The sequence below is a fragment of the Pongo pygmaeus genome, chromosome 12 (assembly GCF_028885625.2).
Source record: "Pongo pygmaeus isolate AG05252 chromosome 12, NHGRI_mPonPyg2-v2.0_pri, whole genome shotgun sequence".
Taxonomy (NCBI): Eukaryota; Metazoa; Chordata; class Mammalia; order Primates; family Hominidae; genus Pongo; species Pongo pygmaeus.
In genome coordinates, this window is record NC_072385.2 from 77202597 (window position 1) to 77217518 (window position 14922).

Genomic DNA, 14922 nt, shown 5'->3' on the forward strand with positions numbered 1-14922 from the left:
TTAAATATGTATATTGTTAGGGAAAACTAGAACTTTTATGTTCATTATACATGATTTTATGTAAAGAATAGAAAGAAACATTAAGGGGACTGTATATTATCTCTCCAAATACACATATAGCCAACACTGATTAGACTAGCGTGTGAGCACACTATCTGTGTATCTGATATGGTCTGAGCCTTAAACATACATGTCCATGACTGCGTGTTATTCAAATAGATTTAATAGCTATCTAATGAAATTTTATTAGCTGTAGAATCCAGTGAGGTAGAGTAACCCCCCATGATGTAAGTAGGCATTTGTAAATTAAAGACCCAATATAGTGTAAAGTTGTGGTTTTAAGGAATCTGAGTATCAAAATAAAAAGAACACACCCGTTTTGTATATTCATTATACATAAACACAAACTTTCTCTGGATAAAGAGTCATAAATTTGCAGAGTTTAGTAGCTCTTTGCATATCACCTGTGACAATTTTCTTTTATAGACAAGCTATATAAGGCTTAGAGAGGTTAGGGGTGTCCTCCTGGTCTAACAGCTGATTAAAGACAGAGCCAGGCAAAGAACTAGTTCTTGAAACCCCTATTCAGTGTTATTTCTAGCAATTCACAGTGCCTCTCTGAATTACCATCACAGTCCAAAGTCACTGCTGACTATGCCTCAGCTTCCTAAACATGGCTCAGTTATGTTTTGCTTATTTTTCATACAATGACAGCTTTTCAAATGTAATTTAAGAAAGTCTTGCCAGGTGCAGTGGCTCACACCTGTAATCCCAGCACTTTGGGATGCCGAGGCAAGAGGATCACTTGAGGCCAGGAGTTTGAGACCAACCTGGTCAATGTGGTGGGACCCCGTCTCTATTAAAAATGCAAAAATTAGCTGGGCATGGTGGCACGTGCCTGTAATCCCAGCTACTCAGTAGGCTGAGGCAGGAGAATCACTCGAACCAGGGAGGCGGAGATTGCAGTGAGCCGAGATCATGCCACTACACTCCAGCCTGTAGAGTGAGTCCCTGTCTCAAAAAAAGAAAAAGAAAGTATCAAATCACTTAAAAATGTATTCACTTAAACTGTCTTATATTGTTAAAGAATATAGATCTTTATTTATATTACATTTCTGATCTATATTATGTTTATATTTAGGCAACATAGATATTGCATATATTACATTTATATTTGTCTACTTTATATGTAAAGGATATAGAAGGCACCAACTTAAATTACTGATGCGTTATATTTATAAGCATGTTCACTTTGCTCAGGCTACAGGAAAGAAAACAAAAAATGAAAAGTAGAAAACTTTTAAATGAAAAGTGCCTAAATCTCATTGTAGGAAAGGTCTCTCAACCACAGAGGAGGAGGACAGCTTAGTTTAGATGCTTATTTTCCATTAGTCAGAGATGTAGTGACCTCCAGCAGGAAATGGAGATCAAAGACTGCCCTACTGGGAATCACAGCATCTTTACAAGCTTCCCAGAGGCCAAGATTTCATAATTTACTGTTTTTTTGATATCCACATTTTAATGGTATTTACATTTAATTAACTACATTCCAAAATCTAACACTATACCATGTTTTCCACTTTCTATGAGCCTGTTACCTTACCTTATTAGAAAACAGAAGACTGGATTACAGGCACCCGCCACCATACCCTGCTAATTTTTGTATTTTTAGTAGAGATGGGGTTTCACCATGTTGGCCAGACTGGTCTTGAACTCCTTACCTCAAGCGATCCGCCCACCTCGGCCTCCCAAAGTGCTGGGATTACAGGCATGAGCCACTGCACCCGGGAGGCTGAGGCAGGAGAATCGCTTAAAACCCAGGAGGCGGAGGTTGCAGTGAGCCAACATAGTGCCACTGCTCCCCAGCCTGGGTGACAGAGCGAGACTCTGTCTCAAAAAAAAAAATAAGAAAAGAAAAAAAAAGGAAAAGAAAACGGAAGACTGTTTCATCTTTAACTTAACTTTTTATTTTTGGCTTTTTTTTTTAAGCAAAAGAAGAACAGAAAAGCATTTCTATAAGTTCAAGGCAACATTAGCTTCTCTTATAATACCCTTTCAATTTTTTTTCCAAATATTCCTTAGTATTGCTTCTCATAAGTATCTACATTTCTAGTTGATATTACTATATAGCCAAACCTAAGACTGATAGGGTCCCATAATTTTTTGTGAAAAATTCTGCCAAGGACAGGGTAACAATAATGCTACAAATTTTTAATGGCTATTACAAATAAAAAAATGTTTTGAATGTACCTTAGTGATAGAATTATTAATATACTAGTGTAGATATAAACAGGCAACACTATTAAATATGAATTATTGATAACACAGTCCCAAATAGTTTAGTACCTATTAAATAATTCTAGTAATACGTTTAATCAGCAGTGAGGACATATTTTATTTTCATTTCCCTTTCACCTATATTCTCTCATTAGAATGAAGATTTATCATCATGTATCAGAGGTTCTCAAACAAGAACCCTCAAATATGAGGAAATCTCTGAAGAATGTTATGAATCCCCTCACTTTGAGGGCCTCCATGTTACCTTAGACATTTTTCCTGTGAATTATACTCTCTCTGACAAATTTTAGCGTTTCCCTTAATCCAGTTTCCATTTATTTAGGTTTTCTAGCATGATTTTTTCTCCATAAATTTACTTTTCCTATCTAATTATCTCTTTTATTCCAACACACCCACACCACTTGTGCTGCTCCCATCTGTCCCCTGAAAGCTCTATTGAACTACACATAAAAGCCTTTTTCCTTTAATTATATAAATTATGTCAATTTAGAGAAAACGTTGTTCCATAAGCACTATTCATTTGGTAGAGTCCATTTTTTCCCAAGTATGACTCCAGCAGCAACCAATCCTTAATGGATTTAACTAATTTTTCCTATCAGTAGCATCCAGATTCTACACAGGTTGTGCAACATAATTAGGGTCGCTCTTCATGAGAAAAAAAAAGTATAATTCTGCACAAGTTTCTCTTCAGGAGTGCCAGAATGGTAATTTCTATGCAAATAACAGTTGAGGAATACCATCACTTGCTTTAAGGATCCTGGAAAGCCTTACTCTCTGACAGTTTTTGTACAACAGTTACAGATTTTCATTTTTCAGAGCAATTCCAACTCTAAAAGAGCCATACATCTATGGCCCTATGAGACTAAAACAAACAAAAGGCAAAGCAAAGTCAGAAAATGTGAAAAGGATAAAGAGGCAAAACGATACATATCTATCTCCACAGCAAACAAGGAAACACACATAAGGGGAATAATGTGTCTGAGAGAAGCCTCCTTTCTCTGCCCCCATGCTAGTAATTCTGCATAAGCACTGTGGTGAGGTGAGAGAGGACTTCAGAGATGTGATGCTGGACCTGCTCTGTGTTGCCATGGAAGTGAGAGCTTGATTTCTTTAGCTCCCACGTACCCTTCTCAGCACTTGTGGCAACAGTGACAGGTTCTTTTCCTTTGTTCAGAGACTGCTCTGGCAACCGCCTTGCCTTTTGCTAAGCCACCGAAAGACTGCATTGCAAGGCCACATTGTAAGCAAATTACTTGAGAGGGAGACTTTTCATTTCCATTCCTAAAATTAGACTCTTCTGTGTGTGCTAGCACTACAGAAATAGAAACACTTGCTGGAAGGGGCTCACTCAGGGGTGATCTGAGTTACCATGCCTTTCAAACAGGTTTGTGGAACCACAGTCCATGTGCAGGTATATGACAGCAGGCAGTTCCCGGTGCCTCTATGGATTCAGAAACTGGCTTGCAAATGTTGGCTTCAAGAGGTGGATGGTTTGTTCTGGGGGGGGGGGGGGTCTCTGAGCACAACGAATATATACTGCTTTCCAAGCAGATGTTGGCACCAGAGCATTTGATCAAAAAGAACAAATTTCCCAATAGGACTTTTAACAAATGTACTTAATTGACTTAGGAGCTACAGCAAACTGCTTGTTCATGTCTCTAGTCGAGTCTCTTTATGATGCAAAATCCCAAGTCAGCACAAAATAGGTGAGAATAGTTTAATAATAATAATTTTTACCTCGGCATTACATCTGAATAGTAACTGATGTCTTAAAGGGTAGCACTATTTATTTATAATAAAATCATCAGGTAGGTATTCTATATTATCCATTTACAGATATTTTCTAGTTGAATAGGCCTCACTGCAGATGCAGCAAATAAACATATTGACTACGTCTGGATTAAAAAATCTTTGTGACCATCAAGAAAAGGATAATGAATGGAGTAGAAATAGCTAAGCAAGGTTTTTGAATTTGGGCTAAAAATCAAATTTCAATTTTAAAATTTCAATTTTAAAACCACGACTGTAACTATCAGTTCCCCCTATCCACCCTCCTCCAGTTCACTCTGAACCAAAAGGCCCTCTCTTACCACATTCTGTTAAGCATAAATTTTCCATGCATGGGTGGGTATTTGTGTGTATATAATAAACCTTTATGATTTTCAAGTACTATGGAAATGTGTCAGGGAGAAGACCCTGTAAAATGCACTTTTTGTTTTATTTATGTTGTATACCATGGCGTTAAGAAAAACTGAACATTTATTTTAAAGCGGGAATGCAATAAACATCTAACAAATCTCAGATGGCTAAGCAGATCCAATGTTAGTTTTTAAGATAAATGTTGGAAAAAATGAATTTGTCAATAAGATAAAAATAGGTTTAGTAGCTTAATTACACTGAATCATGTTAATGGTATGAACGGATTAAGGGAACCACTGTGCACACGCTAGAAAGAACACTGAATAGGCCTACATCTTATGCCTGGCCTTCACTGGCTGCCTGACAGGAGGATGCTCCTAACCTCTGTGAACCCAATACACCTTGACTGAAAAAGGGGGTTGTCCTATGTGACACACAAGGTTCTATCCAGCTCTGGAAATTGATGATTCTTTGTATAGAGAAAACCTGTATTTATTTGTAAGTATGTATAGAAGATAGGTGTGTTCCTTTTTATTTTGATACAAAACTCCTTAAAACTACTTTACTCCCTACTATGTCATTATTTACAAACGCCTACTTACATTATTCAGAGTGACTCCATCTAACTGGATTCAAAAGTTAATGAAATCTCATAGACAGTAGCTACATTTATTTAAATAAATTTATTTAAGCACAATTTTTGTTTGAGGTTCACATCACATCACATATCCATGCAGTGGAACTGACAGCCAATGTGAGCAGTTTAGCATTATGTGTATTATGTGTACTGTAAGAGATTATATGCAATTCTTTGAAAAAGATTTAACTGTGATCTGTAAAAAATGTTCCCATTTGTTCATGTGCTCGGAAGAATATCCTAAAGTCCAGGTGACCTTTAACTACCATTTGTACTAACTTTGAAGAGGCATTTTCTTCTCAATAATAATAACTAGCACATAATGCAGCATTTTCTAAAAATAATAAGACTGGTTCTTACCTTAGGATACCTTTGAAATGTTGTGTTCCCAAACTGGATTTAAAATACTGCTCAGTGATTCTTGCAGGACACAGTACACACCATGGCAGATCAAGGAGCTCTACATTCACTGGGGATGACCTGCCATGGTGGCTGTACAGAGGCTCCATCAGCACTTCCTGTGGGCTCCTCTTCACCACTGGATAAAACTAACTTAATCTTCACTGCCTTTATCTGTTCTTGAATAAACAGCCCTTCATTCTGGGACTTGAACATTTTGCATATGTATAAAACATGGGCCCAAGCCTTTATTTACACCTGAGCCCACAAAATGTAAGAGCTGAGAAGAACCCCTTCATTTACAAATGAAAAAATTAAGGTCTTTGCATCTAACCAGGGAGAAATCCACAAGCATTTATTATACTCATCGTGTTTATTTTTAAATATTTATATTGCTAGGGCAAAGTTGTGACTTTCTGTTCATTATACACAATTTTATATAAAGAATAAAAAGGGGCATTGAGGAAGATTTCTTCCTCCAGGACAGTGCTTTATGTAATTAGTCTGAACTCTAAACTAAAAGCAAAAATCCTGGCTACAGCTGCAAAGGTGTTTTACATACTTGGGATTCCAAATGCCAACTACGTTCTTACTTCTGTTTATTCAAAGACAAATGGACAGGCTTTAATAAACTTGGGAGTGAAAAGGAATACCTTCTGATCAAGGCATAGTGAACAAATTCTTATAACTGAAAATCAAGTGTTCGAATATTGAGATTAACTTAGGCTAGGATGTCAGCTTTTCTCATTGAATTGACCTTGCAAATCAGCTAACATCATAGTTAGAAACAGTTTCTGCAGGGAAATCTCATGATACATTATTTGTAATAGTATCAGTAACATCTAAGAGTAAGTTGTACAGGTAAATGCCTTTGTGTAATCCAGCTGAAGTCTCAGTCTCCCATGAGAATTCTCTACATGATGCTCACTGTTCTGAGATCCATTTATTGTGTTCCATCCTAGGGTCTTACCTACTGTCTGTATTCATGTTAGTTTGTATTTATAGGAGTAGCTGCAACTGGTACCTTTATTATATCTTAGTAGTAAATGAAGGCATCACTCTCTGATATAGAAATTTAACAGAAATCCCGTTTTTGAATTGACAGATCTACTGCATTCTTTGCATATGTCCAACAGCATATTTCAAACAATGGGTTCTCTTTGTATTAAATTACTTTGACAAGTAAACAGCTGTTTAACTAAAACTAAAGCATTGTTTTCCCATTTGTAACATCGCTGAAATCTGCAAGAATCTGGCATGGTATAACCGATACCATTTTTTCTTTTGTAATGCTACATATCATGATGGTGCATCCCACATCAATAACATCTTAGCATCAATAAAACATGATCTTTCTTAGCCATTTCTTAGAGAGAAAAAAATGAAACAAAACAAAATGAACCAAAAACCTTCCTTGGTAGCAAAATAGTAATGTATTTAAAAGGATATAACTGAACACTTTAAATTGAGTAGTTGTTTAATCTTGCTTAGTCTTAACTATGCAAGTACTATGTATTCCAATACACATAGACATATCAAGTATAGTTAAGGACTCTTCTGATTTTCCTTCAAGACTTCTAACACTCACTTTTACAGGTTTTTAAGAATCAACCTTGTCATCATTTTCACATTTGTTGTGCCTCTATTTTTTTTGATAAGATGGCACACATGCTATTAGTTTGCTGTTTGATGTCAGCCTCAATTCCTTCTCAGAAGGAAACTAAGAAACAAAAATCATTTGGATTTTTTTTCTATTTCTTTTACATTCCCAGTTGCCTGAGAGATGGCACAACCATATTTTGTAGGTTTCTTTGTAACAAGTAAGAAGTTAGATGTTTTCAGTCAAGGGCCTTAGCACAGTCATACTGTGAATTTAACATAAAAGGCAAAAAGGAACACAAAAAAAATTTAAAAGGAAAATAATGAAGAGCAAAGAGAAAACAAACCCACCAGTAGTATTTTATTTCATGACACAATCTCTTCTGTCATCATGAATTTTAACACATGTACAGTTTGAGAAGAGAGAGAAGTACAGAATTCCACCCTTAGCCTCAGTTTCTGTTACTTGTAGTCAACCAGGGACCAAAAATATTAAATGGAAAATTCCAGAAATAAACAAGTTTTAAACTGTGGGCCACTTTGAGTAGTGTGATGAAATCTCATGCTGTCCTGCTCCATCCCACCTGGGATGAATCCACGCTGTCTACACTTCCTGCCTGTTAGTCACTTAATGGCCATCTCGATGATCAGACCAATGGTCACAGCATCTCAGTGCTTGCGTTCCAGTAACCCTTATTTTATTTAATAGTACTTTACTAATAATAACTTTGTTATTAGTGTTGTTAATCTCTTACTGTGTCTAATTCATGAATTAAACTTTACCATATATTTATGTATAGGAGGAAACATAGTATTGTAGGGTTTGGTACTATCTGTGGTTTCAGGCGTCCACTTGGGGTCTTGGAATGTATTCCCCTTGAAAAGGGGGACAACTACTGTAGGTTTATTTCACTTAATCTCATGATTTCTGGGGAGACTGTTAGCCAATGGAAGAAAGAAAAAAGGATTCTTATGTGCAGTACCTGATAGCCCAAATCATCACTAATGAGCAAAAGTAGTTCAAAAACAAAACAAGATTAAAAAGACCTAAAATGTCTTTCTAAAGGGTCTTTGCATTAATGTTCAAATTTCTTCTCCTGAAATACCAACCTGAAGATTGGTTAGTCTTTGACCTTTTATTTAAACTACTGCTTACTAGTTGTCTGAGGTATAATTTTCCCTTAGTCATTTATGAAACAGAAATAATTACCAGAATGTAGAAAGAACCCTAGTGACTAATTTCTTAGAAAACTTCTTGTTATAAAACATTAAAATATATTATTGTCCACATCTTGGAAAGGAAACCATCCTAGAATCATATTTGTTCAACTCCTCAACAAAACATTTTCTGAAAACCACCTCCTCAAAAGACCAGCATCATTCTCATCAAGTTAATAGCCCATGGAAAGAATTTTATAAGTGAAACGTATGGGAAGACATTAAACATCCTGGAAAAAGTGCCACTTTACTTTAATAAGGGGAAAGAAATGAAGTCCCAAAGTAAAAACTGTCAATTACTGTCATCACTTTGTTGCACTGAAAGAGTTCAATTATACCACAAAGAATTTTAGCATGTACTAATTTAATTATAATGTGAAATCTTCCAACTACCTAGTTCAGAAATTAGCAAATTTTCTATTTAAATAAGAGTACCTTCCCTATATCCACCAACTACATGCATGGTGTATATGAGTAGTACCATCAACATGTCTTTATTTTCTACTTCTCATTATTTTATCCTTCTCCTTTGTTCTTCCTTTCAAAATTATTTCACATTCTCATTTCAGACATCTGTATCCTTTAGTATAACACTTAGAAATCTGGATAAGATGATGGCCATCATGGAACATAATCACACTCTACATTGATGAATGGCTATTTACAAAATGATTTCTATCATTTAAAAGAGAAAACGTCATTGAGCTTTTAAATTCCAAATAAAATGCTACAACTTAAATGGCACTGACTAGCTATGAGCTTCTGGAAGTCACCCACCTGGGGCAGCATGCGATTTTCTTCCTCCAGCTGTCTTACTCTTGCCTCCAGCTGCCTAACATAGGACAAGGTTGATTCTAAAATTAAAAAGAAAGAACTCACATTATACACACAGGTCTTGTTTGGTGTACTGTCAGGATATTTCTGGCTTGATTTATTCAAATCAGATAGTGACTACTTAGTCTGTTATCTAAAATGAGAAAAAAAAAAAATCTCCCAGAAAAATAAGAACAGAAGCCACTGAAACTAAAAACAATTTTGAACAATTTTACAATGTTAAGAAATATAAGATAAGATACAAACTGGCATATTTACAGGTGGTAGTACACACAATTGACAGACGATTAGTGTTAAGATTATATACAGAACTCTTACAAACCAATAAGAAAACACAAGTAAAGGTATGGAAAATATTTGTCAGAAGTGGAAACACACTAGATAAATAAACCTAAGAAAAGCAGTCCAACATCATTATTAATTAGTAAAATCACGCACACTTAGAACAGGGCAAAACCAGAACTCAAACCTGAATCTAATACCGAAATCCAGTCTCTCCACTACTCTAAGCCCTTTTAGCTATTTTTAATCACTAAGAACTGAGACATTTCAGAGGAAGACTTTTAAAAACATTTCCGAAGTTTGATCCTCTTAAGATGGAACAAATATTTTTCTGAAGTCAAATCGTGTTTCACAAATCTTTCTTAAATGTTTAGTATTTCTTGTTCTGCAATAAAGTGTATTGAGGTCAATTAAAAAAAAAGAAGTATTAGAGAAAATTATAGGTGGTGAGACTGCAGGCTTTTTGCACACCAACCAGCCTCAGAATAATAGGCATCTTGAAGACAATTATACTCTTTTCTTCTGATTTTGTACATTTTGAGTTGTCAATGAGTTGTTCTACATATACAAGACTATTTTGCAATGTTAACTACAACCAGAATAAACTACAAAGCTCCATTTAAAAAAAAGAAAATAAAACAAAATTTTTCAAACATCCAGTTCTCTTTATTTCCCCCAATAAAAATTTCAAGACTTAAGAAAAATATTCGTTCTTTTCACAAACTTACAGATATTGACAGAAAAAACATGAAAGAGCTATTTAGAGTTAGAATGAATTTTGACTGATTTTGGCTGACTGTGACAGAGACCAAAGTTTTTCACACATCTTTAGGTAAACTAGGAGCAGATCTGAAATCGACTATTTTTTTCATTCCTTCACAAGCTCAGGCACGTGCTGAAAGCTCAGAATCATTATCATGCTTAGTTTCTGTTCCATATTGAACTCTAAAGTTTACGGCTTTATGTCAGGAAAAGGGGTCACAGGTCAAGAAAAGTGAAATTTTATTTCTGGGAACAATCTGATAGTAACTCTTCTTCATTAAAGTGAAAATATTCAAGATCATCACATAGTAGCAATTCATTCATCACACAACAACAAAATATTTCAGGTGCAGTGAAAGGTACACAGCAATAGACTTTCTCCAGAGCACACTTCTGTTACATTAGGTAGCTAGTCAAACATGAGCAAGGCAGGAGAGGGCTCCCCCCAAGCCCACCCACTAAGAATGTCAGGCAACCATCACAGGATAGTCAGGCGGTTGTTAACTGTCTCTCTAAAATGATAATTAGTTGCAGCCAACACCAGGGAAAGGCAGTCTCCCAACAGATAGAAAAAAACTTGGTACTGGTGATCACCACTTCCCCAATAAGATCTCTGGAGTTGGGCGAGTGGTCTCAAGCATGTGTACTAAGAGGAAAAACAGCAGTTTAACTGGTATATGATCTTCCTCTGGAAATGCGAGACAGCTAAGGGAAGAATGCCTCAAGTGAGCATGCATACATCTTCAGTAAACACACTGCGCATGCTCCCCTCCCAAGCGCTAGCAGGCTACTGCACATGTGGACAGTCCATCTCAAGGGAAGAATCAGGGTAGAAGGGACATGAAACCCCAGAAGCATGCCAATGTATAAAACCCAAGTCAAAAGGTCAAACAGTGCACTTGATCTCTCAACTCACCCACCTGACCTTCTTCCAAGTGTACTTTACTTCCTTTCATTCCTGCTCTAAAGCTTTTTTTTTTTTTTTTTTTTTTGAGATGGAGTTTCACTCTTGTTGCCCAGGCTGGAGTGTAATGGCGCAATCTCGGCTCACCACAACCTCCGCCTCCCAGGTTCATGCGATTCTCCTGCCTCAGCCTCCCTAGTAGTTTGGATTACAGGCATGTGCCACCACGCCCGGCTATTTTTTGTATTTTTAGTAGAGACGGGGTTTCTCCATGTTGGTCAGGCTGGTCTCGAACTCCCGACCTCAGGTGATCCGCCCGCCTCGGCCTCCCAAAGTGCTGGGATTACAGGCATGAGCCACCGCGCCCAGCCATTCTAAAGCTTTTTAATAAACCTTCACTACTGCTCTAAAACTTGCCTCGGCTTCTTATTCTGCTTTATGCCCCTCAGTTGAATTATTTCTTCTGAAGGAGGCAAGAACTGGGGCTACCGCAGACTCATATGGTTTCGCTACTGGTAACACTTCCACAGTTAATATTGAAGCAGAAGAACCTCCTCAGTGTTCCTGTTCTTCAGCCTCAGACACACAAAAAGGGCAAGAGGCAATACGGTAGTGCACCTAAGTGTTTGGAGCCCCTAAGGATCCACAGTTAGGATGGATATTGATGCCCTGATCTGAAATTCATCATGGAAACACAATTATTTTTATGTGGAAATAGTTTATATGAACCCAATTCTATTTTTGTGACCTCTAAAGCAATGAGCTAACATTTTATTTTCTAAAATACATAAGCATCAGTCCTTAATTCACAAATACAACAATTAAGCTCATCTCTGACTAGCTTAGAGCAGGCCTGTTTTCCAAAATAGTGTGCAGAAAGCCCCCATCACTGACATTAACATGATGACTCACAGACCTCACACCATTGGAGAGGATTAGCTTTGAGCATTTCTCAATAAGAAAATAGAAACACAGGTAAAGAAAATTGAAGACATTTGCTAAAGATTTCCTCTCATTTTTTTAGCTTAATAAAATCTTAAAACTCTGCTTTATGGACTCTTCCAAAGAGGGAAAAAGTATGCAGCATAAATGAATAGCAAAGTTATTGATTTCATGATTCTGCTTTACTCCTGCAAATGAGTAAGTGATTTGCAGATCATCAAGATGTGAATGTAGATTGCCTGATTTACACTGTTTTGCAAGCCCTGCTCTTTCCTCCAGAAAAAAAAACCACTTGATAAGGCCATCCAAGTGAAAAGTTCATCAGCAATATTCTATTTAAACCACACAAAAATAAAGTTATATTCTTTTTTGTTCACAATTTACATCTTATCTTTATTGCCCCTATGCTGCACTATATATAAGGCTGTGATACTTAAAGCAGCTGGAAAGACTACACAGATTGATTCAGGTGAAATTTGAAAAATGCTATTGAATGGAATTTGTTTTAATTCAGTGACTGTCTTCAATCCCTTTATCTATTTCTCTTTTCAAAATCTTTGCAGTTTATATATCTGATGTTTTCACCAAGTCTCTATATTATGAAAGTATTATGTCAGTTCAGGAAAAAAGGGGTAAATTCCTGAGTTTGGAAAATATTCTCTAGCTCCCATTTTTAATGTTGAATTACAATAGATCATGTCCACATCTTTTTTCTAAAGCATTCACTGCAAATATGGGCTGGGACAGGGAGAGACAGAGCATATTTTTAAACAGGTGAAATAATGAAAAAAAAATAGCTTTACAGTGAAGGCAAAGGCGAAAACATTTTGAGTTCATTCATTCAACATTTATTGTGTCACTGATTTGTGTCAGGCACTGTTCTAGGGTTAGGATGAAGATAAAGCCAGTTATTGTAAATCTTAATAAGTTTCTCAGAACTCACATTCCCTATTAGATTACAGGCATTCCAGAAGGTTCTGTTAATTGTTCCAGGCTCTTAGCCCCTGTTGCAATTATTACTTAACAATTAATGGATACTCAAACAAAAATACACTCTTCCTGGGGGTAAAACACAGGAAGAATATCTGATCTACATGTATAAATGAGAGTACTCAGGCTGTTTTGTTTCATTCAGAAAGAAACTATTACGCCATCCTTTAATGGGAGTGAAGTAGAAAAATATCTTTCTGGAATATACTGTGAGATCAGCATTGGGTCCCCAAGTCCCTACAGGAAAAGCCATTAAAAAAAAAAAATCCAATCTCCCAACTGTGACATGAGAAAAAAAGAAGAAATATTTGTTTAGTTAAACCCTTGGGATTTTGAGGTTTGTTACTTACCATAGGTCAGCTGAGCCTGACTAGTAGTGCATAACCAATAATTAAATTTTTTAAAATGTAAGCTATATTTTAAATAAAATAGAATAAAATAAAGTATAAGAAACTCAACACTTTTTTTAAAAAAGTCACATCCAAATCCACATCTCAGTCATAGCTAATCATTAGGAAAAATTGATAGAAACCTCTCATGGTGTGAGAAAGAGAAGAAAGAAGCCTTTTGGGTACTGGAACACATTGACCACATCCACTGCAACCCCCTTCCCCATGCTGCTTTTTCCCTTTTTTGTCCTTTTTCAAGGGCATCAACTATAAAATAAGCTGAACTTCCGGTACACTCAGGGAACATGATGGATAGCTGTACCTAAGGGAAGTGTCTAAAACTGGCATTCATTTTATCATAAAGTCATTAATAGAAAGCTGCATTTGAATGTACTATAATTTAAAGTGACCATTACATTTTATACCACTGGCTGACAGCTTCATAAAACTGAGATTTCAGAATGCCATTTTTGGCTTTTAGAACTCTGAGAATGAGGCTCCAAAAGAGAATCAAAAAATAGCCAAATTCTCAGCTACAAAGTACATAAATATATAATGCATTAAAAAAGGAGCTGGCTAGGTGGCTCATGCCTGTAATCCCAGCACTTTGGGAGGCTGAGGCAGGCGGATCACGAGGTCAAGAGGTCGAGATCATCCTGGCCAACATGGTGAAACCCCGTCTCTACTAAAAATACAAAAATTAGCCAGGCATGGTGGCGGCTGCCTGTAATCCCAGCTACTTGGGAGGCAGAGGCAGGAGAATCGCTTGAACCTGGGAGGCGGAGGTTGCAGTGAGCCGAGATTGTGCCACTGCACTCCAGCTTGGGTGACAGAGCCATACTCTGTCCCAAAAAAAAAAGAGCCTGTATTCAAGAAACTTATAAGCAGTTGGGAGAAAATAAAAGGGAAAAAACAATAAGGTAATTTGAAATTTAGGGCTAAATCCTGTGAAAGGGGAGCAAAGAAAAAAATCAACATTGGCAGTAGTTCTTATGAAGGAGAAACTCAAGCTTAAAATGCATCAATAGAATTTTGATAGGCCAGAGAGATATGAGTGGAGCCACCGATGGACCTGGGCCAGAAGCCAAAAATGATCCTATTGTAAACACAGAAAGAAAGGAATCACATGATAGAAAAGAAAGCGACATGCATGCGGGTGCAGGAGGAGAGGCCAGGTTATTTCCCACAGTCACCTATCTGGAAAAGCAAATATCAAATCACAATAATCCAGTGGCAATTTGCTTTAAAGCTCCCAAAAGTTATTTTATTTCTCTTTCCACCCTGGGAAACCTATGGGCATCTAGACATTAGAAAAGTAAGGTGAAGCAAACAATATTGATGTGAAAATCCAGTGACATCCTCAAGATGTTCTTTGGGTGAATCTCAGGCCCATTTTCAAAGCAGAAACTATTCTTTGAACCTACGTGTAAAAGTTCACAGCATCTGTTGCAAGAAAAACAAATTAAGAAACATACATAAGAATTCCACTAAATTCCGCATCTTCTAAATTCAAATTTTAGCGGTAGAAT

The 14922-nt window shown here is 36.7% G+C and overlaps 1 protein-coding gene across 6 annotated transcripts in view; it reads right to left on the reverse strand.

The window, feature by feature from the left end:
* The window catches only part of CCDC85A (coiled-coil domain containing 85A), a 196731-nt gene that overhangs the window by 32906 nt on the left and 148903 nt on the right, over positions 1–14922 (reverse strand). For 5 of the 6 annotated variants that reach the window (XM_054473842.2, XM_054473841.2, XM_054473840.2 and 2 more), the window contains exon 3: positions 9068–9144. The exons of the other annotated variant lie outside the window; for it this stretch is intronic. In XM_054473842.2, coding sequence (XP_054329817.1) covers positions 9068–9144 — 77 coding nt within the window. The remainder of the gene's footprint in view (positions 1–9067; positions 9145–14922) is intronic. 6 annotated transcript variants of the gene reach the window in all.